Raw genomic sequence first — 23,612 nt, 5'->3', positions numbered from 1 at the left:
AGTGCTGCTCACATAGGTGAGAGGGGAGAAGGAAGGGTTGGGGGCACCAGCAGCAGATCCATCCCAAGTCCCAGGTCCCTCCAGGGAGACATTTCAATAGCTTCAGACAAACATTGAGTCTTCAGACCTTCAGATGATCAGGTTCTATGCTTGCCTTTCATAACCCACTCCAATATCAACCCTGCCCTCTGAAGTACTTCTCCCAACCTAAATTCCTGAAACAACAGAAGCCCCATTTCCCCTGGCTATTTCTCCGTGAAGAGGGAACCTGCGCCCAGACTGCAGTTATGGAGACAGTCTTTCTGTCTGAGGGTGGTTTTCTCCTGCCTTCCTACCTTCTCCAGGGCAGGTGGGAGCTGCTCGCTAAGGCAGATACACCTGGGGGCTCGCTTTTGCCATTGGGACCCACAGACTGGCTCTGACATTGAGAAGCTAAAAACAGAAGTAGCATATAGTCCAGCTATGCCACGTCTGGGTGTGTTCCTGAAGGAATCAAAGGCAGAGCACAGTCATGTCAGGAAGAGATTCGCAGGGGCTACATTGTGGAATTAAGACAGGTGCTACCAACGGCTAAAGAAAATGGGAGTATTATTCAGCCATAAAGAATGAAATCGCACCATTTGCAGGAAGATTGGAGGCAAACAGAGATCATCTTAAGTAATGAAATGAACCAGACTCTGAAAGACAAATAGCACAGTCTCTCTTACACATGGAACATACATGTTCTTTTGAAAGATATGTAAATAGAAGGTGAAATATGTGGAGGGAGTGAGGGAGTGATGGGGTGAGCATGTTTGAAGTATATAGTATACATGCATGAAAATGTCAAAATGAGACAATGTTTTATATGTGTAATGAACTTTAATATAAAGTATATAGGTCTGGGGTTTAAAACAGGGTCCTATAGGCATAGAAAATAAGTAGTTAGCTCCCAACTCTTCAACCAGCTCGTGAAAGCCCGAGGACTGGCTCCTTCTCAGAGGCTTCGTCACCTGCACAGAGCATCTCTGGTTTAAAATGAGAAGCACCCTAGAGCTGCTATCTAATTCAGAGGGAAGGCGGGCAGCAGAGTTTCCCACAGAGCTGCTGCGGGGAGGACCATGGGAAGGGCAAACTGCAGACACCCTGAGGTCAGTGGGAAGCAGACTCTCAAGTGATGGAACTCAGCTGGACTCTACCAGCATGGACAGCTATTGTCCACAGGCAGCCAGAACCAACCCACATGACCCTGGCTGAGACAGAGTTTCTCTGTGTAGCCCTGGCTGTCCTGGAACTCACTCTATAGACCAGGCTGGCCTCACACTCACAGAGATCCACCTGCTTCTGCCTCCCGAGTGCTGGGATTAAAGACATGCGCCACCACCACCCAGTTATGACCCTAGACAATTTTTTTTTTGTTTGTTTGTTTTTTTTCAGGACAAGGTTTCTCTGTAGCTTTGGAGCCTGTCCTGGAACTAGCTCTTATAGACCAGGCTGGCCTCAAACTCACAGAGATCCGCCTGCCTCTGTCCTCCCTGCCCCCACCAACTGCTGGGATTAAAGGCATTTGGGCTACTACTGCCCAGCTGACCCCAGAGAATCTTAGAACAAACAAACAAAAACCTGAGCAGGCTGAAGCAGTGACCCAACCAGACGAAGGAAGAGAAGAACAGTCTCCTGACGACTATAGTTTGCTGGACTCAAAAAGTTCCTTCACCTGAAACACAAAGCTCCAAGACTGCCAGAGGCTTCTCACTTGAACAAGCGTTCGCATGGTTCTCTAGCCATTGATCCGGAGCGGGGTGAAGACAGCATGGCACTGTCCACTGAGTCATGGGAAGAAAATGTTATCATTCCAGTCTTCCATAAAAAAACAAGCTTTGAGCCGGGCGGTGGTGACGCACGCCTTTAATCCCAGCACTCGGGAGGCAGAGGCAGGCGGATCTCTGTGAGTTCGAGGCCAGCCTGGTCTACAAGAGCTAGGTCCAGGACAGGCTCTAAAAAAGCTGCAGAGAAACCCTGTCTTCAAAAAAAAAAAAAAAAAAAAAAAAAAAAAAAAAAAAAAAAAAAAAAAAAAAAAAAAACAAGCTTTGTTAAGTATGTAATATGTCTATTATCACTGCCCCCCCCCCCCCGTTTTGCTTTGTCTCAGAGACCAAGCAAGGACTGAACAGAACATGAACAGCAGAAGCCAAGCATCGGGAAAGGCAGAGCTGCCGGTCCTTCCACTATCAACGCCAAAGGCTTGCATTCGCACTAAAATAATGAGACTTGACAAGGAGGCGAAGCGAAGGGGAAATGATCAAGCTATGGAAAGCAGGAATTTTCACCTTCCATCACTAATGCGTCCAGTGTGTACTGTAATCTGAGCTAAAAGATGATTATACAGTCAAGGTGCATTCATCATAGATAAGAATACAGTATCCAGCTTTTTATATTGATAAAGGTCTGCCATCAAAAATACCCACCCTCCCGGTTTAGGCATTTGAAATAGCAACTAGCTTTGGGGTTTTTTTTCTCCCATTCAGTCTGAATGAGCTCTCCTCAGGGCACACTAATGCACAATCTATCCCTGTCTCACAGGGCACCTCACCTTCAGGAGTGAGGCACAGCCCTCAGAAGCCAGACCAGAAAGAAAGTGCAGGCTATGGGAACAACACCCAGCCTCAATAAAACATGCTAAGTGACCAGTGTCAGTCACAGCCTAGAATTCACCTGCTTGGGGGCATTGAGGCAGGAGGATTGAAAGTTTAAAAGCAGCCTGGACTACCTAACAAGGCCCTGGTTTGCGGGGAGAAAAAAAGAAAAAAAAATGAAAGAAGAAAGGAAGAAAATCACAAAAGACCCACACGCTATGTGCGTTCATGATTCTATTTTGCGAATGTCCCATGCAGGACCGTCTTTTGATCCAAAAAAAGAGATCAGAGCTCAGGCCAGGGGTGGGTGCTGAGGGAAGCAGAACTGGGGAGGTCACAGGTTACTTTCTGAGGTGACGAAAATGTTCTGGAACTGACTAAGTCAGTGACTTTGAAACCCTGAGTACATTAAACTCCAACAAATTGTGTACTTTACTTGGGTAACACCTTTGTTATGTGAGCAATTCAGCAAACGTAAAGCTAGTAAACACACACAGATAGAGATAGATAGATTGAGAGAGAGAGAGAGAGAGAGAGAGAGAGAGAGAGAGAGAGAGAGAGAGAGAGAGAGAGAGAAACTACTGATCCAACTACCTAAGGAAAGAAACTCTTCCTCTTCCCACGAAGAAGAGAAAAGGCCACAAGGGAAAGTCCTCCTGGATGTTTCTCCCAAGGGGAAAACGACCATGTGGCGCGCTCCTGTGATGGAAATACCCAGGACAACACTACACCACAGCGTTTTCTCAAGAAGACGAAGCCAGGCACAGGAACTCCAGCACTTGCCTGAGACAGGCAGGAAGAGCACACAGCGGGTCTTTCCATCGAGCAGTTAGACAGAACCGAGTCAGAGGCAGGTGTCTTGCCTGGTGTGCTTGGCTGCATTTCTCTTCTAAGACTGCCACCAATGCAGGTGGCCTGTGTCCCTGCCATGCACCCTGCTTCACTCCTCCCAGCAGAGTCTGGGTTTCCCCTCTATGACACAGAAAACCTCCATCTCTCAAAGCAAGGACGAAATCACTTGCGGCGGAAAAAAAAAAAAAAAAAAAAGAAAAGATGAACCAACCGTGAGTTGGTTCAAATGTCTAGGACCCAAGAGGCCAAGGGACTTTTAAACAAAAAGCATGCAGGCTTGACTGTGCCTCCCTTAGTCCATGTAACAGTCCCTTGCTGTGACCCTCTTCCAGCTAAGAAAACAGCTCAGAGGAAGCAGTGGTCAAAGACACAAAGGGAGCCAGTATCCTGCCCTGCTCTACCCCAGTCTTTCTCTCCCACCATGAGCTAGTAGAACTCTAAAACATTTAAGGACCCTTTGAAAGGACTTTCTCAATCAGCCGTGTATTTTCAATTTTCACACTGCATCACCGAGTTCATTTAAGGACCATTAAAATAACAAACGAGCACAAACAAACAGTCCATATATGTCCATATGATGACTCATGTCCCCGTCAACAACCTGAATGTCACAGTTCCTCCAGCGCTCCAGGGGCGTCTTTTATTTCCAGATTTCCCAAACAGGTTAGCAGAGAAGATTTATTCTTGAAACACAGAATCCCTAATGAGCAGAACTGGATATAGAAGTCCCTTATCAAGCCTAATTAGTTTAAACTTACATTATTCAACTTTGCTGTTAGCTTTATGTTCTTCTCTTAAGTTTATTAATTTTCATTTTATGGGTGGTTTGCCTGTGTGTATGTCTGTGCACCATATGCATGCCTTGTGCCCTAGGGGCCAGAAGAGGGTATCCGATTGCCTAGAACTGTAGTTATAGAGTGCTGTGAGCTGCATGAGGCGCTAGAAACCAAACCAGGTCCTTAGCAAGAGCAGCAAGTGCTCCAACCCGTCAATCCATCTCTACATCCCAACTCCATATTATTCATTAAACAGTAGGGAAGACACAAAATCAAACATCTTCAGACTCTAGTTCACGGACCACAGCTGACAATTTCTTTCCAGAATTATCATGATTCCTTGTCATAGATCCCAATGACGTTTTCGTTGTTTTGATCAACAGTAACTGAGCCATACCATTTTTCAAGCAGTCATTGCTTCCTGTATTTCTATCTTTAGGCTATCAGACATTCTAGCCAAGTATTCCCGAGCAAGAAATGGAAGCAAACAGCTTATGTGCTCACACAACTGCCACGTGGCTTGAGCTGGTTTGGGATCAGGCACCCAAGATGCATCGTGAGTCCCCAGGCATGTCACAATATAAGGAAGTGACACCTGTTTTCCCTCCTGAGTTGCTGAATGACCAGCTCTAACGGTCAGTCAGGTTGGACACCACATCGTAAAATGTGGTTAAAAAATACACACAGCAAAGCTTACGTGCGAAGGTTTCTGAAACAGGAATAAGCAAGACAGGGACATGGCGCCGTGGAAAGAAAATGGGGGTGGGGGCTCCCAGTTAACCTGCAGCAATAAATGTATTCAAAGGCTCTATTAAATATCTCTGAGTTATTTTCTTAAATCATTACAAGTTACTTAAGATGCATGTCCTTGTTTCTTAAAGAATTATTTTATGTTCAGGGGTGCTTTGCATACATACATACATACATATATCTGTTTGCCACAGGTATACTTGGTGCCCAGAGGCCAGAAGAGGACACTGGATATTTTGGAAGTGGAGTTACAGTGGTATGAAGTAACAAGTGGGGACTGAGAATTTAATCCAGGTCCTTCGGATAAGCAGCAAAGCTTGTAACTGCTGAGCTATGTCTCCAGTCCCATGCATGTCCTAATAATAATGATAACAATAACAACAATAATAACAATGTCAATCTGCTTCACTAGCCTCACATTCATTATCTACGAAACCATTTCAGCAAGTAAATCAAGTGCTTTTGACCATGCTTCCAATTAACCACGCTGACCTGAAATCAGTAAAGGCACAACACACACAAAGCTATAGTCCTATAAGCCTGTGGCACCAGGCTGCCACATCCTGGGGCCATGGTTATGTCTCTGTTCCTTGCTGCCTCTCCCAATCCATCTGTGATGAACTGTACATAGTTCCTGTCTGCTTTGTACCAAACTGTGAGCCCTTGAGGGTCCATGAAGGGACTCATTCCACGTCCGCCCCCCCAAAAAAAGCACCATCAATGGACATCACGGGGTGAAAGACAAGAGCAACTTTGGTACCCATCCTCACTCTGCCAGGAGACCTGCCTAACCCTAAATGGTTGGGGAGATTCAGACATCACTGGTGAATTCGAGTTAAGATGTGTTTCTTTTTGTTTGTTTTTGTTTTTTGACACAGGGTTTCTCTGTGTAACAGCACTGGCTGTCCTGGAACTTACTTTGTAGACCAGGATGGCATCAAACTCACAGAGATCCGCCTGCTTCTGCCTCCTGAGTGCTGGGATTAAAGGTGTGCGCCAACCACCACCTGAAGATGTGTTTCCAGTTACTGTCCCATCTTAGGAGGGCAAAAGACCTGTTCTCCTGAGAAAATGTAAATATGACCAAGCTAATGATGGGAAGCTGCAAAGCAGTAAAGAAATGGAGAAATATCATACATTTTGTGTGAAGTAGCTTTGAATCATTTATTAAGACTACCTGAGGGAACCAGATACGGGAACCCATGCCTATAATCCCAGTATCTCAAGAGCTGAGGTAGAAGGATTATTAGTCTGGGCCAGCCTAGGTTATGCACATAAGAAGACGCTGCCTTGAAATAAAAACAAACAACTAAAACGAGTAATTAATTTAAATTAATAGTTACTAAATCAAGAAAAAATAGGAAACAGAAAGTGACATGCACAAAAACAGGTACTAAATTCATTTTAACGTGGCTTCCTTGAGGTATTAGTTAAAACAAATCCCTTGACAGCCAAAACTGGAGATGAGAATATTCACAACGAGGTGTCATTTGACATCTGGAGCTGAAGATACAGGTCTATATTTATTCACAGAGAAAAATAAGTCCATGGGATTTCTTTCTTTCTTTTTCTTTTTCTTTTTTCTTTTTTTTTTTTTTTTTTTTTTTTGTTTTTTTGATTCAGGGTTTCAGGGTTTCTCTTTACAACAGCCCTGGCTGTCCTGGAACCTGCTCTGTAGACCAGGCTAGCCTCAAACTCACAGAGATCTGCCTGCCTCTACCTCCCTAGTGCTGGAATTAAAGGCGTGCGCCACCACCATCCAGAGCTCATGGAATTTTTGAATGAGAATAAGATGATTGCCAGAGAATAATTTTATGAGTTTCTGAGTATCTGCTACGGCACAGAGACACATAACTGAAACTGTTATGTCTGAACGACAGAAATCTAGGTACTTTTTCTTTATTTTTCTGCTCTTTCACGGGTTTCCCCCGACTTATATTTATATTATAATATATATATATATATATTCCTATATATATGACAAATAAGAAAGAGGGTGAGGGGATGAGAGGAGAAGGGAGGGTAGAGTGGGGGGAGAAGAAAGGGAGGAAAAGGAAGAGGAGGAGGAGACGATTTCCTCCTGGGGGAGAAGAGACCGACCCTGATGAACACGTCCCTTCAGAAGTTTTTTAAAGAAACCTCACTGCTGCAACACCCCAGGAATGACCAGAATTCTCGATATCATTAAACCAATTCCTATGATTTAGCTTAACATGAAGCTGCTGAAAAATCAGCACTAACCACTACAAGGGACGCCCATCCTACACCATAACCACTTGTTGGATGAAGAACACCCTTTGGAAGAGTTTCGTGTGTAAATGCCTGGCTCCTGTAGAAAATACAAGCTACGCTGCTTGCCAGAGTCCAAGAACCGCAAAGTCTTGGCGCACAGCTATCTGATTAGCCTACTCAATACTGGTAGAGAATAAATGGGGCCACTGAGTCCCTTAGGAGGGAACAATAAAGAGCCCCTTAAAAGCACATGTAAAAAATAATGTGTGATACCTTGAAGCAATAAATATGCCCTGGGAATTTTCAAAACCATGTTGAGCAATGACACAGCTACGTGTTGGAGGAACCAGCTGGTAACTTGCAAATGTCCTTAGCATCTACTACTTAAGTCGTCCCTGAAGCCCAGTTATTAACATCACTCCAAAGTGTTAACAGTCACTCTCGGTCCTCAAAGTAGTTTACTGGCTGTGGGAATTACTCCCAGGGCCTTTCGTGTGGGGTTTTCGCTGTGGATTGGGACCTATGTCCTGAAGCAGAGACTCAAGTCCCCGAATCCAAGGTGTCCCAGCTGCTGAACTTCAGCTCTCCCTGTCACAGGTCTCATGGGAAACAAGAGAGTCAGTACAAGCTCCATAGCTTTGTAGTGAGGACTGACACACAGCAGGTGTAAAGCACATGCATTAACTAATGTGTGCGCTGTTTTACTAATCCTGCTTCTTCCTTCATCCGTGGGCAGCGTGTTTAGTTCTCATGATCACACAGAAGGAGCTGGCCAAGGACCACAGGCAAGGGAGGTGACTTTGGGACACATCACCTGGTTTATTTTTAAGGATGGACCAAAAGGATGCTCAGAACACGATGACTTGGTTCTAGATCTCAGCTTTTTGTTTGCTTGGCATAAGAAGGAAGACAGAAAAATGCCTAAGCAGAACTCATGAATGTGTGCCCTAAAACCTACTCCTCACTCTAAATCCACGAGCTAGAACTCTCAAAGCACCTGCGGGCACCTCCCACCCCCTTCCCTCCACTGCTTGCCCACTCACGCCCAGTGTCACAGCCCTCACCACCAAAGACAGCGTGGGAAAGTTCACACTTTCACATGGGATCTCGTGTGCCACCGCATCCTTCTATGAATCACTCCTAGTGATGAATCCACCGACTGAAAACCCCTCCAACGTCTTCTGGGTGACAGCAGACAGGCCGATGTTACAGAAAGCAGCCTGCACGAAGAGTCAAGACCTGGGTCCTATCCACAGTTCGTCTACAGGCCATCTCTGTGACCAAACGACCTCCTGCATGTGATCTTCCAGGTCTCCACTGTTTTCGCCCTCTGTGCCTCGGTTCCCTCATCCATTGCCTGGCCGGGGAGAGGGGCGGGGGAGTGCTAGGGCCAGTACTGAGTTGCCTTGAGCACTAAATGACTTCATTTATGATCATGGAGTATAGAAAGCTTCTGGCATGGACCCCATGCTCAAAACTGATGGTGTAACATCAAGCTCAGGGACACTGTCTCATGGATGAAAATTTCTGAGCTCAGTCTTAGCAAAAATCTACACATCTTTAAGAGTCCTCATTTAAATACGGACTGGTTTTGGGCATTGTCACCTCTGACCCTTGACATTTGAAGGGTCAAACCTATTTCACTACCCATCTGGTGAATGATCTGGATCAGGACATGCAGTATAAAAACTTGTAGGTAACAGAAGATTAAAAGTCTATCCCTATCCTCAAAGGAATTGACAGTAAGAAATTGACAGGACGATACCTAACTCGCATAAAACATATACACAGGGCTGGAGAGATGGCTCAGAGGTTAAGAGCGTTTATGGCATTTGCAGAGGACCTGAGTTCAGTTCCCAGCCCCCATGTTGGGTGGCTCACTATCGCCTGTAATGTCACCTCTAGGAGGTTCCAACACCTCTGGCCTCTTTATGTACCAACGCATACACACACTTGGACATATCAACAAATACGCACCTACCCCTCCCCCACATGCACACATGCACATACCCATACACACAGACAAGCATGCATAACATTTTAAAAAATAAATCTATTTTAAAACATATAAAGATCCAACAGAAATGCACAGGAGAGCAAGGGCACTCCCAGCTGGAGAAGAAACTGTCAAACGCCTCATGGGGGTGGCACCTTCTATCCTGGACCTTTAAGTGTGGACAAGATGATGAGAGGGGGTATTTCAGGGACACTGAGCCACAGGAACCCAGACAGGGATTTGGAGCAAGGTTCGAGACACACGTCTGGGATGGTAGCTGTAGGAGAAGTGAGGAGGCACGGTGAGATCTGCTAAGCAATTGTTCCAGATTGTGGGAAGATTCGCTCTTGGGTCAGCAGGGTGAGGCACTAGGAGAGAACTCGATACAGCCTGACTGCAGGTGAACAGAACTCAGCCAGGGCTCAGCCAGGGCTGAGTGACGGGAACTCGAGTTTGCAGGCCAAAGACCTGATATGGAGTCCAAGCCCCGCTGCTTTAACAGGAGCGCACAGAAAGAAGTCTCGAAGCCTGCCTTTGTAGTTAAAAATTTTCTTTTAGCTTCATAAAAAAATAGAAAAGAATTTTGAAAAGAAATTTCTAACCAAATCTTGCTTGCTTTACATGCTTATCAGTATTAGAATTGATTTACTGACTTTTTTTTCTATTTGTCAAGGCAAATGTGAATATTTTTAGTGAAATAAACAAGTCTATACCTAAGGCAGGACCCTGACTGCACAGTCTAGTAACTTGGGATAGGTTCCTGCCATCCTTGGGACGGGCTTGACTATAACACAGTGGTTTTGTTTGTTTATTTGTTTCCAAGACAAGATTTCTCTCTGTAGCTTTGGAGCCTGTCCTGGAATTTGTAGATCAGGCTGGCCTCGAACTCAGAGATCCGCCTGCCTCTGCTGCCCTAGTGCTGGGATTAAAGGCGTGCGCCACCACTGCTTGGCTAATATGATGATTTTAACCCATACCAGCTTCACGTGGATGCTAAACTAAGGTAGGAGGCAATAATTTTTTTTAAATATTTCATTTTTTTCATTTTTGCTTCAAAGTAAAAAAAGAAACAGTGATACTACTAATCTAAGAATTTTAGCATATTCCTAAAAATGAGCAAGTGAAGCACATGGAGCGGTATTTGAGAGAGCCGGCAGTGAGTGGAAAACATGCTGTTCTTTGTCTCAGACTTCAATAGCCTACATCTGAAGTCCGACACACTTGCAATAAGAAGCAATGACAGGGGCTTTCCTTTCCTTCCCTTCCCCCTTTTGTATTACTGGTTGGAAATCAGGCGCCGACCTTGCTGTGTGCAACATCAAGCCAAGCCCTCATCCCTTATAGTGTCTCTTCCTTTACCTTTATCCAAGTTATTGGAACGAGTCTACAAAGTATGTTATTGGAGGAGATCTTAGAGAAACTGGAATTTTCCACAGACTGATTTTTTTTCCCCTCAATGCCCAGCTGACACGTCCCTCGGACCTGATTTTTTTTTTTTTTTTTTTTTTTTTTTTTTTTTTTTTTTTTTTTTTTTTTTTTTTTGGTGCCAAGAGAGAAAGATTTAAGCCAGAAGAAAATATAAAGTGAAGAAATGTAATCAGCCCTTTGTTCTCACATGCCTACGGCCTCAAGCTCCTCCCCAAGTAATTTTGCAATAGAGGAAGGAATCCAGAACCTAAAAGGTCAAGGGGAGAACCCCTCCTAATCCCAATATACTTACTCCTATGCTGGGCAGAGAACATAGGTTAGCTGCTGACTTAAGGATATGAGACTTTAGCGAGGATCTGGAAGCTATTTCCTGACACGTCTCACTTCCTTAGAGGAGAGGCAGGTGTTAAAGGTGAGAGAATGAGGTTCTCCTGACATCCAGGAGAAAAAAGGAGCCCAAGAAAAACACTACAGAGGGGCAAGGATGCTGCTGACTCCCCTAGAACTTAGATATGTAAACAGGCTAGGATGAGGGCCTTCAGCTTCGTGGTCCAGCCACACACCAGTCACAGTTGCTGGAACCCTAGCGGGAGGAAGTCCGGCTACTGGTTCACAGCATTCTAGACTACTATTCTACCATCATGGCTAGGAAACAGCACGTTCATGGGTTTGGTGCCACCAGAACCCCATGGTGGCACAGCAAGGCAGGCCAGCCACGTAGGAGGGTGCCATTTGGTGGTTAGGGGTGGTCTCTGCACACTTGCGGGAAACAAATCACCACATCTCAACCATCTGCGTTTGTCCTGGGTGTCTAGGGTCTATGTGAGAGACGAGAATCCCCCTGGGCCTCTGGTCCCTTTCTCCTCTTCCAAAAAGCTACTTTCAGAAACTACCTGGACAGAGAAATCCATGATACCGACTTTCACTAAGCACAGGAGTCGAGTGGCCCTTTACAACAAATCAGAGAATAAAGGAAAGAGTAAAAAGACAGGCTTATTTAGCAGATACTTTCAGGTCTTGCATTTCATACGAATTTTGGCTTGACAGAAAAAGCAAGCATATTAGAAAATCTAAGAATAGACACAAGGATGTATACAGTTCCTGTTGGAGCTTTATTGGTCTGGCAAGATGATGGGGGGGAGAGGTTGGGGGGGGAGAAAAAGGGAACTGGTGACGGATGGCCCTCCCTTCTGCTCTTGGCTGATGTGACTATCTCAATCCCGGATGAACTCATGACTAAGGGATCAACTACCATCATTGCTGGCGGTGTTTACGCAGAGCGATCAGATCAGGGGATGGAGAGATGGCTGAGCAGTTAATACTGTTCTAGAGAAGCCAAGTTCTGTTCCTAGCATCTGTACATCAGGGGCTCAAAATAATCCGTGACTGCAGTTCTGGGGGTGAGGGGTGTATGCCTTTGGATAGTCTCACATGCCCATCCCTGCATGCAGACACACAACACACGCCTGCACACAATACCAAACTTATTCTTTAAAGGGTTATCAGGATTAAAGTTTTTAAAAATTAAAAAAAAAATGGGCAGACTTAGAATATGTAGGTAGATGACTGTTGAGAGGCTGGCAATACCCATTTCCAAGTGAAGCTTCCCCAAAGGCCTCCCTGCTTTGCCTCTTCAGCCCATCTTTCTCAGTGCTGAGGAGCAACAGGCTCATTCATTCACTCATATTGCCATAGTGGGTACTGAGCCAAGCATTGACCATGGAGCTATATTCCCAGCCATCTTTTCCCTTCTTTTCGAGACATCTTTTTTTGTTTGTTTGTTTGTTTTCGAGGCAGTTTTCTCTGTAGCTTTGGAGCCTGTCCTGGAACCAGCTCTTGTAGACCAGGCTGGTCTCGAACTCACAGAGATCCGCCCGCCTCTGCCTCCTAAGTGCTGGGATTTAAGGCGTGCGCCACCACCGCCCGGCTTCAAGACAGGATCTTACCAATTGTTCCAGGCCATCCTGAAACTTGCAATGTGTCTGCCTCAACCTCCTGAGTAGCTGGGATTACAGGCCTCTGCCCTGGGCCCGGCTGATCATCTTTAATAAAGTGAACTTTCTATCTTCTCAATAGTAAATGACTCTGATGAAGATCAAAATGTGATTTCTGCAAAACTGCCATCAGGGGCCATACAGGATTATTGATTGGTGGGTATAAGAAGTCACCATGATCAATAATAGAGGTTTGAAAGATTCACTGCCCGTAGACAACACCAAAAATGACAACGTCCATTTCTAGACCTTCTTCTATGGCATGACTTCTCTGTCGCTAACTGGGGAAGTGAGAGAAGCAACCTCGAAGCTTCCCACTTTGTGCTGCCAGGGAGAGCATCTCACACAGACTCATTCCCTGGCGAGCTCTGGTTCATGACTTCAGTGAGCTGAGTTAGAGCTGAGCTGACAGCACGCAGCACATAGCACATAAATGCCGCCTTTCAAGAGAGTCCGTGCACCTCGCTCTCACCTCTGCTGAGTGTGAAACACATGCAGCCAGGTTGCCAGAGTTTCTGAGTTAGCAGCTCCCCCCCTCCCCCTGCTGCCCAGCTCTCTGATTAAGAGCCCTGGTTCTTCACCTATTCATTCGCAGTCTTCACTGTTGGGCTTTAGGGCCCTAAGCTTTAGAGATTGGATCATTTACATCTTTAAAATGACTTACGGGGTTATAAGGAAAGTCTACAATTACTACAATTGTGATGTTATTTAAAAAAGAAAATCACAATAGGGCCATTCTGAGATGGCTCAGCAGGTAAAGGAACTTGCTCGTGCAGGCCTGAAGACCTGAGTTCTAATCCTGCATCCACAGTGGAAGGAGAGAACACCTTCCAAAGCTGCCCTCTGACGTCTACACACATGCCTGTCTTGGCATGTTTACAACAGCATTCGATGGAATGCACACCGTAGAGCATATACAAATGAATAAAATTAAATTAAAAAAATTTTAAGGGTGGTGGTGGTCCACGCCTTTAATTCCAGCACTTGGGAGGCAGCAGGCAGATCTCTGTGAGTTAAAGACCAGCCTGGTCTACAGAGCGAGTGCCAGGACATGTTCCAAAGCTACACAGAGAAACCCTGTCTTGAAAAATAAAACAAAAAATTAAGTTGCAGTATTTTAAGTTGCAGTGTTTAAAGGAATCATGAGCTTATGTACACACACACACACACACACACACACACACGCACGCACGCACGCACGCACGCACGCACGCACGCACGCAAGTACGTCTTGCTATGCTGACTCAGGCTGGCCTTGAACTCCTAAACTCAATTTTCCAGTTTCAGCCTTCCAAGCAGCTATGACTAGTACAGTGTGTGTCACCAAATTTGGTCCTAAAAGGGTATTTTTAACAATTATTCCAGAAAAGCCTATGGTTCTATTTGTTGTCCTTGTCTCCCACTTTTTCATTCTTATTTTATTTTTTAATATGGGATTTCTTGTAGCCCAGGCTGTCCCCGAACAGCCTGAGGATTAGCTTGAATTCCCGGTCCTCCTGCCTCTACCTCCCAAGTCCTGGGTTAACAGAGTGTGTGCTACCGCATCCAGTGTGCGCAGCACTGAGGACCGAACCCAGCATGTCCTGCAAGCCAGGCAAATGTCAACAAATGAGCTCCCCCCCCCCCCAGCCTTTTCTAAAGAGAGCACGCTTGCTGGGGTGGCGAGAGCAGCTCTGATTCTCTGCCATCACAGTGCTGGCTTCCTCCAGACAGGACCAGCTTGTCACAGGTGCTTACACAAAGCACAACTCTAAAGTGAACAGCTCCTTCTAAACACCAACCTTCAGTCCTATGTCACCAACTCCTGTGGAATGGTAGCTGCTGAGTGGGACAGGTACCTGGGGATAATGCACACACGCTTTTTTGTGCTGGCCACAGACGGCACTGGCATGTTTTAATTTTAGACACCAAGTCTTTCTCCAAAATCAAAGGGTAACCAGTCCATAAAAATCGCAATCAGTTTTAGACCCTCAACAGCTGCAGGTTCTTAGCTGCCTGCTCGTTAGGCTCCAAGTTCAAGGCCAGGTGGGCTTCCTTGTGAAACTAGCTCTGCCAGTCATTCCAAAGTGTGTGGCTGGGGTGAAGACTGAGTTATACAAGGAAGCTTGTGAGAATACGGCAAAGGTCGGTACCAGGCTGTACGGATGCTTCACCACAGTACGGTTTGGTGCCCGTTATGCCTTTAAACTTAGTATTTGGGAAGCAGAGGTCCTTGTATTTCAGAGAGTTCGAGGCCCTAAGTAGTCAACACCCCATCTTAAAAAAATCAAAATCAACTACAAATGATTTGTTCACGGTTTGATTTAGTGATCCTGAGTTAGCAAAGTTACTCTATTTTGGGTTGTTCTCATGTCTTTCTGACAAACAAATAAACAAACAAAACTATTAGGGTCATTTAAAAAGGCATATGTGGGGGCTGAAGAGATGGCTCAGCAGTTAAGAGCACTGACTGCTCTTCCAGAGGACCCAGGTTCAATTCCCAGCACCCACATGGGCAGCTCACAACTGTCTGTAACTCCTGTTCCAGGGGATCTGACAACCTCACACCAATGCACATAAAATAAAGTTAAATAAATCATTAAAAAATAAAAAGGCATATGCGAATGAGGATCAGTGATCAGTAAATACAGTATTGACTACTAAAGGACCACATGGTGCATGGCTCCCTGGGACACCAGAGTAAGCAGTGCCATTAGAGATCTGGCCTGTCTGGGGGAGCAACAGAAATGGCTCCAAATTCTTCACAATTATGAGTCTTTCCCAACTTTGTAGCAGCGTAGTGAGGAAGGATCAAACAGGGACTCTGAAGAGGAAATGTCCCACACCTTCTGACAGCCACATACAAATATTATACAGAATTCACTCTGAAAATGTATTCTATGATTGAGCTTACTTAGCTGTGAGAAACCAGACAGTTGGAATCAGAATATGAAAATTAATTCATCAGGAAGTCAAATTGGTAGCCCCTTGCAGGACAAAGAACCTCCTCTGCTAAAAGCCTCACGTATGTACAAGCCACAGCCCCCCACCCCCCCCCCCCCCCAGTTTCTATAGCTTCCAGTTTGTTTCAAAGCCATACAACACTGGCACTGTGGCATTCAGGGGCTTCATGGTTAGTCAAGTCAATGCTGTTTGTAAACTAGTACAAAATCAGGGATACAGACAGATCTGTTCATCTGAAACACAAACGTGGATTCCTTGAAGGAAAAGTCATCCAACAGAATCGAATTATTCTAAATAATTGAAAATGAATCCCCATAACCTTTCCATAGCAATTTCTACTTTAAAACTGAGGTTGTAAAAGACGGCTGAAAAGAGGCCATAAACATCTTCCCTTTTCCTACCTAAAAGGCTGCTGCTCTAGGGAAGATCACAGAGAACCAGAAAGTTGGAAGCTCTCATGACTCAGAGCTACTGTGGTCAGGGGTCATGGGCAGCTTCCTGGCTCTCTTGATACCACTCCCTCCCCAGGCATCAGTGAAAGGCTTCTCTGGTAAAGTGTTGACCATTTGGGCTGCAGGAGGGACAAAGGGAAGGTTGACTTCCAAGATGAATAACCACAGCTAATCTTACTCCAGCAGGGAACTTTCAAATGTTAAAGACACTGAGCTCAGGTTCACCCACACTCATTGTGCTCCACACTCAGCTCTACCACCATGCCTGGGACTCAAAGAACTGGTTTTGTTGTTGTTTGAATGCCCCGACATTGGCCTTATCTTCCTAAGTAAGAAAGGTTTGGAAATAATGCTTTGAATAAACTCTCTGGGAGGTCCTGTCTCTGAAATATTAACAGGCTAGCACACCTTCTCATCCTCTGCGCTTGAAGAGCCTACACCTACACCAAGTTGCCATGGCTGCTTTCTCCTTGATGGCTCAATTCAGCTGAACTAAAAATGTGTACTTAAAATTCTAGAAGAGACTCATTCATAAGATGTCAGATATAGATACACTCCCTTAAAAGTTCCAGTTTTAGAAGGAGGGCCCAACTAAAACATCCTAGCAGAAGGAGAAAAGATGGATGGGCCAAGGCAGTGCTGACTAGGTGCCATGATGCCTGGCCAGGCTTAAAACAGGAGCATATGGTTATGGTGAGATTTCCGAAGGGGATCCCTGTGTGTGCCACTTGGCCACAGCTGGAGTTCTCAGGACTGCAGTTAGAGGCAGAAAGGAGAGGGGGCCAGTCCATACCTCGCCCACCCACAGATGATTCTCTCCAGTTCTCACAGGCAGCAGATGCCATGAAGCAGGAGTGGTTTGTAATGCAAATCCAAGCCACAGGGATGCCCCTAACCTAAAACTCCAAGGCAAAGGGTCCCCCAGCTGCTGACCCTCTAAGAAAGTCGACCAGACCAGCGCTGCTGTCAGTGACACAGACAATCCTGCTGGGGACAGAGGGGAAGGAGGAAGAGAGCTCTAGTGTGGTTAGGGCGAAGAAGAGAGGCTGCCTTCCGGTGGAAGTGTTTTTGATCTCAGAAACACTACAAACAGCTGTTAGGTATTAAAAACCAAAGATTGTAACTCACTTCAGTCGAACTCTAAAAAAACTGGCAGGCTTGTGGTTAAAACTGAAAGGCTTCTGGAATTGTGTAAACTGCAGGGTCTCTCAATAAAACATACCTAACATAAATGCATTTTAACGTGTGAGAGGATTCAGTACAAGCATCAGAAAAACAGAGCAACGGTCCTCTGAACACAGTCTACGCCTGGTGACATTTACTCAGCCCACAAATCTTTCCTAAGCAATGAATGACTGATTCATGAATGTCAACATTTTAATACACACATAACAATAAATACCTTCAAACCTACTGACATTTCAAAATGGTGCTGGGATGAGACGGTAGGTAGGCAGGTGTGCATGTGCGGTAGGTAGACATGCATGTGTGTGTGCACATACACACACCAGAAAGAGTACTCTGGGGAAATCTGGAGAAAAGGTTCCAGAAACCTAAGACAGAATAACAGCTTAAAGGGGAAAAGATAACTGTCAATATCTGTAGGGGCTGTGTATAAATACCAGGAAGTTTATTACACTAATTTCCCCCAGATTTCTTGTCTGGAGAGAGAAGCCGCTGTTCTCTCTATGGAATAAACCACAATTCAGCACACACAACTGTACTCATGGGTAAAGCAATAGAAATTCTGGAAGTGAGTTTCTATTATCAAACTCTACCTTGATTTGAAAAGATTATTTGTTGACCTTTTAGCCTTTCTACCAAATCTTCAACTGCTCCTTATCCAAAATGACCCTCCTATTAAAAACAAAACAACAACAAAAAAACACTGCTAAATTATTTTTTTAAATCACATATATTTGTCTTTCTGGCTCAACAAGTCCTCTACAAATTGTAAAACCCAGAAGCCTCTTCAGTGCATCTTGGGGGGTAATCTCTCAATAACAGACTATGATTGCTTTATTAGTTCATCTACATTTGAGGAACTGCACAAACATTAAATCTCATTACATATTCGAGATGTTTTGAAATGATGGGAAGGAACAGTTCTTGTAACACGGACCTCACAAAATCTCCAAGATTTGTTCCCCATGGGCCCTATTTCAGCTGCTTTATAAAAGAGAGAAAAACCATGCTCCCTGCCTGAGTTTAACTATCCAGACGTAATTTGTAGGAAAACGATCACTTTAAGTCTGAAATCACACGGCCCACAAACTTTACATAGCTATCATTTTAACCATGCAGGGTTTAGACCATTAAGAGAGCCACAAGTGCTACAGTTAAGATTACCAGCCACTTCCTCTCCGCTTCTTCAGTGAACCTCCCAGCTCTCAGGTTCTGTCACTAGTGCATTAGTGACACCCCTTCCCCCAAGTGTTTCTGACTTCTCAGTTCCTACAGTGAACCAGTGGAGACTGTAGGTTCACTGGGTTTGAGTGGCAAAGGAGTGGGGCTGGGAACAGGGAACTAAGGACCACCTCAGCAGCTTCCCAGGACAATCACGTGCACAATCACGTGCAGGACAATCCTCAAGTGACCATTCAGATGTTTTCTGGAGACACAGGCACAGTCCCCCCCCCCTCCCCCGCTAAAGGGGAATAGCTACCAAATAACGTGAAATCCCTCATAAGCTGAGCACGCCAGCATAAAGCAGGTGTGTGATGCTGCACTTTCACAACTTGAAGTTAACTGAACTAAAAGGTTAAAAATAGCAACAACTTTCATTGCACGATCTTCAGATAATATTTTCCTAGCTGGTAATGAAGCGAAAAGAGCTCATCCGCCTTCCTTATCAACAGATAGCAAATATAATATAAAACAAGACATTTTCAGAAGCCAAAATAACAGTCTGAACGTCTAGATTCAAATGAGCCTCTAACCAGTTTCGGGTTTTGAAAGCTCCCTGGTCCTTAGTTAAGTGAAAGACTAAATCCATTTTCCTCCCAGCATCAGCATAGAAACACAGTACACATAAAAATCATAGACTCGTTGACTGAGCTCCATTTGGTTTCAAAATTTGTGATCCTCTACTAATTCATCTTAGCACGCCAGCCTAAATCTAAAAGTTCGAATGGAAGACATAAAGACAGTACTGTTCCCCTCGTATGCTCTCTCACCAGTGACGATGACTCACATACAATGGAGGCATTGCCAAATGTGTCTGAAGAAGCAAGCATTCTGTCGAAACACAAATCAATTTGCACGTCTGAAAATAATTTTCAACATCAGCATGTTACTCACTGTCCTCGGGATGGGTGGAGAAAGAGATCCATTCGACATGTATGGGTCGCTATTCATATTTGGCATCATTATGTAGCCAGAGTAACCAGGGTAGGAGGAGGGCCCCTTGTTGTACAGGCCTCCATCTGGATGCTTTCCTGGGAGAATCCAAAAAACAATCAAAGATGCATTGAATTTCCTTTTATACCAAATGATTTTCATCAGAAAAATCTCTTGCTCCTAAGACAAGGCAGACTTTACGTAAAATATTTGCTTATAAAATACTATAACTGAATTATTATGCTCTATTTTAGATTGACAGTATTTATGCTCTCCAATGGCTCAACAGCAAACCAGATGTTTAAAAAACATGTGGTTCAATTTACTTCCACTACTGACTGATGTTTTTACAAAAATAAGTGTTATTCTTCTAACTTAATTTGTTCTAATGCTAACAAACTAGACTGAGAAACACAATAACACCAGGGAACACACACACACACACAAACACTTAAAATTGAACTGTTAATACACGAGATCATCTACCCCCCCAAGATACATACACATTTATATATTGGAAGTCTCCTTCTTGCAGACAAACTCAAAAATTCCACCTGTGCCTCTGGATTTTTACTAAATGTTAGATTTTACTGAAGGAGATATGGATCTAGTGTACGGTTAAACCCCAAATTTGTAGTAAATTAACCTTTGGAAGACCCAATTTCATGGCTAAACTTACGTCAGTCTGCCAAAGAAATGTTCCTTTTACTTTTAATCTGTATAGCTACTTGTTGCCAAGAAGGAAGGCTTATATACGGCTCTCTCCCTGCCCCCTTGGTCGACACACTGATTGTACAAACATTCCATTCTAGACAGGCCAATTGTTAAGTAATTAAAGGAGACCAGAAATGTCAACTGATTGACAACTGAACCCTATGGTGATCTGATTAAATTTAGAATGAGCAAAGAAGAACTGTGTGTGTGTGTGTGTGTGTGTGAGAGAGAGAGAGAGAGAGAGAGAGAGAGAGAGAGAGAGAGAGAGAGAGAGAGAGAGAGAGAGAGAGAGAGAGAGTTATTTAAGTATTGGGGGAAATGTATATTATTTGATAGGTGTAGCTTCTAATACTGTTTATATTTTAGAAACTAGGTTCAGTTTTAGTGAGCCCTGACCCATCTGTCCACATGCTCCCTTCCTTCTTTTTCTGTATGGAGGGCCTACACACAGCAGTTTTGCAAATGAAAAATTCTAATTGATCACTGCTGACAAACACTCCCCAGAAACATCCCTTCTCTAAAACTCTGGAAGTCAAAGTATATCCCAAAGCCCAGACTCATTTAAGGGCTGGTTCTACATACACAATGATAGAGAACTGAGTTTCAGGTCTTTCTTTCCTAGTCTGTCAAAAGAATACCTATGTGGGCACAGTCTTGCATATCTGGTCCCAGCCGCCTGAATTAAATGGAAGTATCAAAACCAGGTAGTCAGATTGCACATGTCCTCTGGGAAAGTGGGAAAAAAGGGAATCTGGCTTCTTACCGTCATCCGGGTGTTCTCTGGCCTTGTCGTGGTAGGACTCCTGAGAGGGCTGTGCTTGTCTGACCACCTAAAGACATGGAGAGCCACCCCCAAAAGAAAGAAGATCATCTTAGAATTTGTAGCAGTTATGGTATGTCGGCTGGTAATTCAAAGGAAGGCATTTAGGTAAAACTCGGTCTAACCATTTAATTAAAATTAAAGACAGGCTAGGCTTGAGTACTGGAAAATCTTTTCAATGCGTCTTTTTGAGTGATTATTAGGTACTCTGAATCAAAAGGTAAGAAAGGTGGCAAAAAAAAAAAAACCCAAAACAAAACTGAATTTGGGGATGACGTGTCCTGCTCTAACAACCCATCAGTGCTTCCTGGGTGCCCCATCTTCTAGGATGTGTTAGCCTCTTCAGCCTTGGTTTACTCTATCAAGATCTGATTAAGTGCCACCAGAATATTGTAACTGAAAATGAGATCTGGAAACCTAAACACAACAACCACTTTGCTGAGGTCTGGGGGAAACTGCTTAAGAGCTTCTTTTACAACTTAAAGTCTGAATGCTAGCAGGCTAGCAGAGTAAACCTGGTGTGTGGTTAAAGGGAGGAAAAACTGTGAGTCGGGTAATAGACATCAGAAAGGTAGCCCAGTTAATATCAGTTTTTGGTAAGTGCCACCAACCCGACGCCACCACGTGCAAATCAGTGGTATCACCCCTTCACCATCTTCTGCTTGCTCCACTTCCACCGCGGAAAGATGGGTAGTTCAAGCTCCCAACCCCAGGGGTTCTCGATTTCCAAAGGGCTGCTTTTCTCCTTCGACTAGTAAACCGTGGAAATGGGAGGGGGATGGAAATCTGTAGGCCACTCTAGTAGAAAGAGGCCCTCTAGGGTCTGGCAGAAACCCCGGAGTTTAGGTGGTATTTGATTCTTTGAACCTGTGTCCTCCAGGCGACCTCATCCTTCAGGCACACAGAAACCTTTTTTTATTTTATTTTTTAAATCTGATTTTAACTGCACCCTAGCCGCCCTCCACTACTTTTTGCTGGACTTTGGGAACAGAGAGCCCCCTTATATTCTAGGAACCAGGCCCCCAAGCCTTCTCAAGAGTGTACTCACCCCTGCCATCGGGAGAGAGAAGGTAACTCGGAGGTGTTCTTAAAACTACTCTTTAAACCCAAAATGTCTCCGCCCCCGAAACCACCCTTCCTTTGGGGTGGGGGCAGAAGGCTGCCATTTAAGGAAAAGGGTATAGTCTACAAGTTTCTCTGGAAGGGGAATAAAAAAACGTTGGGGACATCATTTGGCTATCAGAACTTTTCTACTGGATGTCCCCGTGAGGTTTCCCCAGCTGCTGAGCCAGATCGGCCGCTGAGGTGTGGGCTTTGGGGATCTACGCCCATCCGATGCTCGCGCGCGGCCCGGCTCTCTGCTCTCTCGCGCCGGCACCCACGTGTCTCTATTTACTCTACTCGGGTTACCAGCGCCGTCGCCTGCAGCTGGCCCCGAGATCTGATAAGCGTGTCCCTCCTCCCCAGCCTAGGCCCGGCTTCCGCTGCTGCCGCCCCGCTCTCGGGCTCGCCTTTCTTCTGCAAAGATCCAAGGCCTGCCTAACCCCCAAATAAACGCCTTTCTTTCCACTTTAAATGCCGGAGTTGCGGGCGGAAAGACTGCGGTGGCTATGCTGTTGGGTGGCTCGGATCGGCTCGCCCACGGCTCCCCGCAGCAGCTTCGCCAGCCTAGGGGACCCAGCCCCCGCAACGCCCCCGAGCGCGCCCTACTCCACGGCGGTTGGGACGGCCCCTCCTGGCCAGCCCACGCCCGCCTCTCCTTCCTCCCGCCTGGGGCTCAGCTCCTTGGAGCCTCGGTGGTTTAACGCACTTTTGCATGCTGTATGGAGAGAGCTAGCTGATGCATTTTGTGTTCTGCCCCAGGACGGACTTCGCAATTGTGTTTAGAAATCCCTGCTTTTAATGCTTCGTGACCCTCAGCCCCGCCAAAACTTCCGAGGACGAAACGGGGTCGGGTAAAGGCCAGCGTTTCCTGCTTATTCACCACGGTTTAGCCACAGACCCCACTTGGAAAAAATTTCCTTGCCCGCCGCTCACACACGTGCGCGCCGTGGAACAGGGGCCGTTATTCCCCGCCCAGCCCGCGAGGGACCAGGGCGCAGCGGCCACAGTGGCCGCGCGCTCGGCTTGCTTCCTCCATGCGTCCCAGGGACCCGCCACGCCTCTCGGGACAGTGGCCCACTCACCTCATGCCCATTGCTGGCCGGAATGATTTCGGACTCGTTAACCAAGGATGACTTGATATCGGCTAAGTCGCCCTCCTCTTCGGGGTGACTGATCTCGGCGAAGATCTTCTCCTTCTGGGGATCGCCCTCATCCTTGAAGGGGATCATCTCATCGGTGGCGCAGAGTTCCGGGTCCCCCCCGCCGCCTCCTCCGGAGAGTTGGGGCATCCCGGCGGCTCTGTAATCTCCGCTCCGCTGCGGGAGCACTCGGCGACGGCAGGAGAGGGGGTTCGATGTGAGGTGGCAGGGGTGGGGGAGATGAGAGTTGGAAGACTGCGTGTGGGAGGACGACTAATGGAAGCGGGGTGGGCAAACGGGGGGGGGGGGGGGGGCCGAGGTCCGAGCAGCTGCGGGAGCCGCTGCGATCGAGTCGCTTTCCCACTTCACTTAGAAGGACGCCGGCGCCCGGCCCCCAGGCGAAGGGCACCAGACTGCGAGGGCGGCAGCCGCCGGCGCCTCTGAGAGCGTCTGCGGCG

General features: G+C 45.8%; 1 protein-coding gene across 1 annotated transcript in view; it reads right to left on the bottom strand.

Annotated features, from left to right (window-relative positions):
- Lef1 (lymphoid enhancer binding factor 1) overlaps positions 1-23,304 on the bottom strand; it is a 110,533-nt gene extending 87,229 nt beyond the window's left edge. The window contains exons 1-3 of the mRNA XM_042054139.1: positions 23,098-23,304; positions 20,855-20,921; positions 19,339-19,475 (exon numbers count right to left, since the gene is read on the bottom strand). Of these exons, the coding sequence (XP_041910073.1) occupies positions 19,339-19,475; positions 20,855-20,921; positions 23,098-23,304 (411 nt within the window). The remainder of the gene's footprint in view (positions 1-19,338; positions 19,476-20,854; positions 20,922-23,097) is intronic.
- Positions 23,305-23,612: the final 308 nt, after the last annotated feature.

The sequence above is a fragment of the Arvicola amphibius genome, chromosome 14 (assembly GCF_903992535.2).
Source record: "Arvicola amphibius chromosome 14, mArvAmp1.2, whole genome shotgun sequence".
NCBI lineage: Eukaryota > Metazoa > Chordata > Mammalia > Rodentia > Cricetidae > Arvicola > Arvicola amphibius.
Note: the sequence above shows the minus strand (reverse complement) of the source record. Positions and strands in the feature narration are given on the sequence as shown.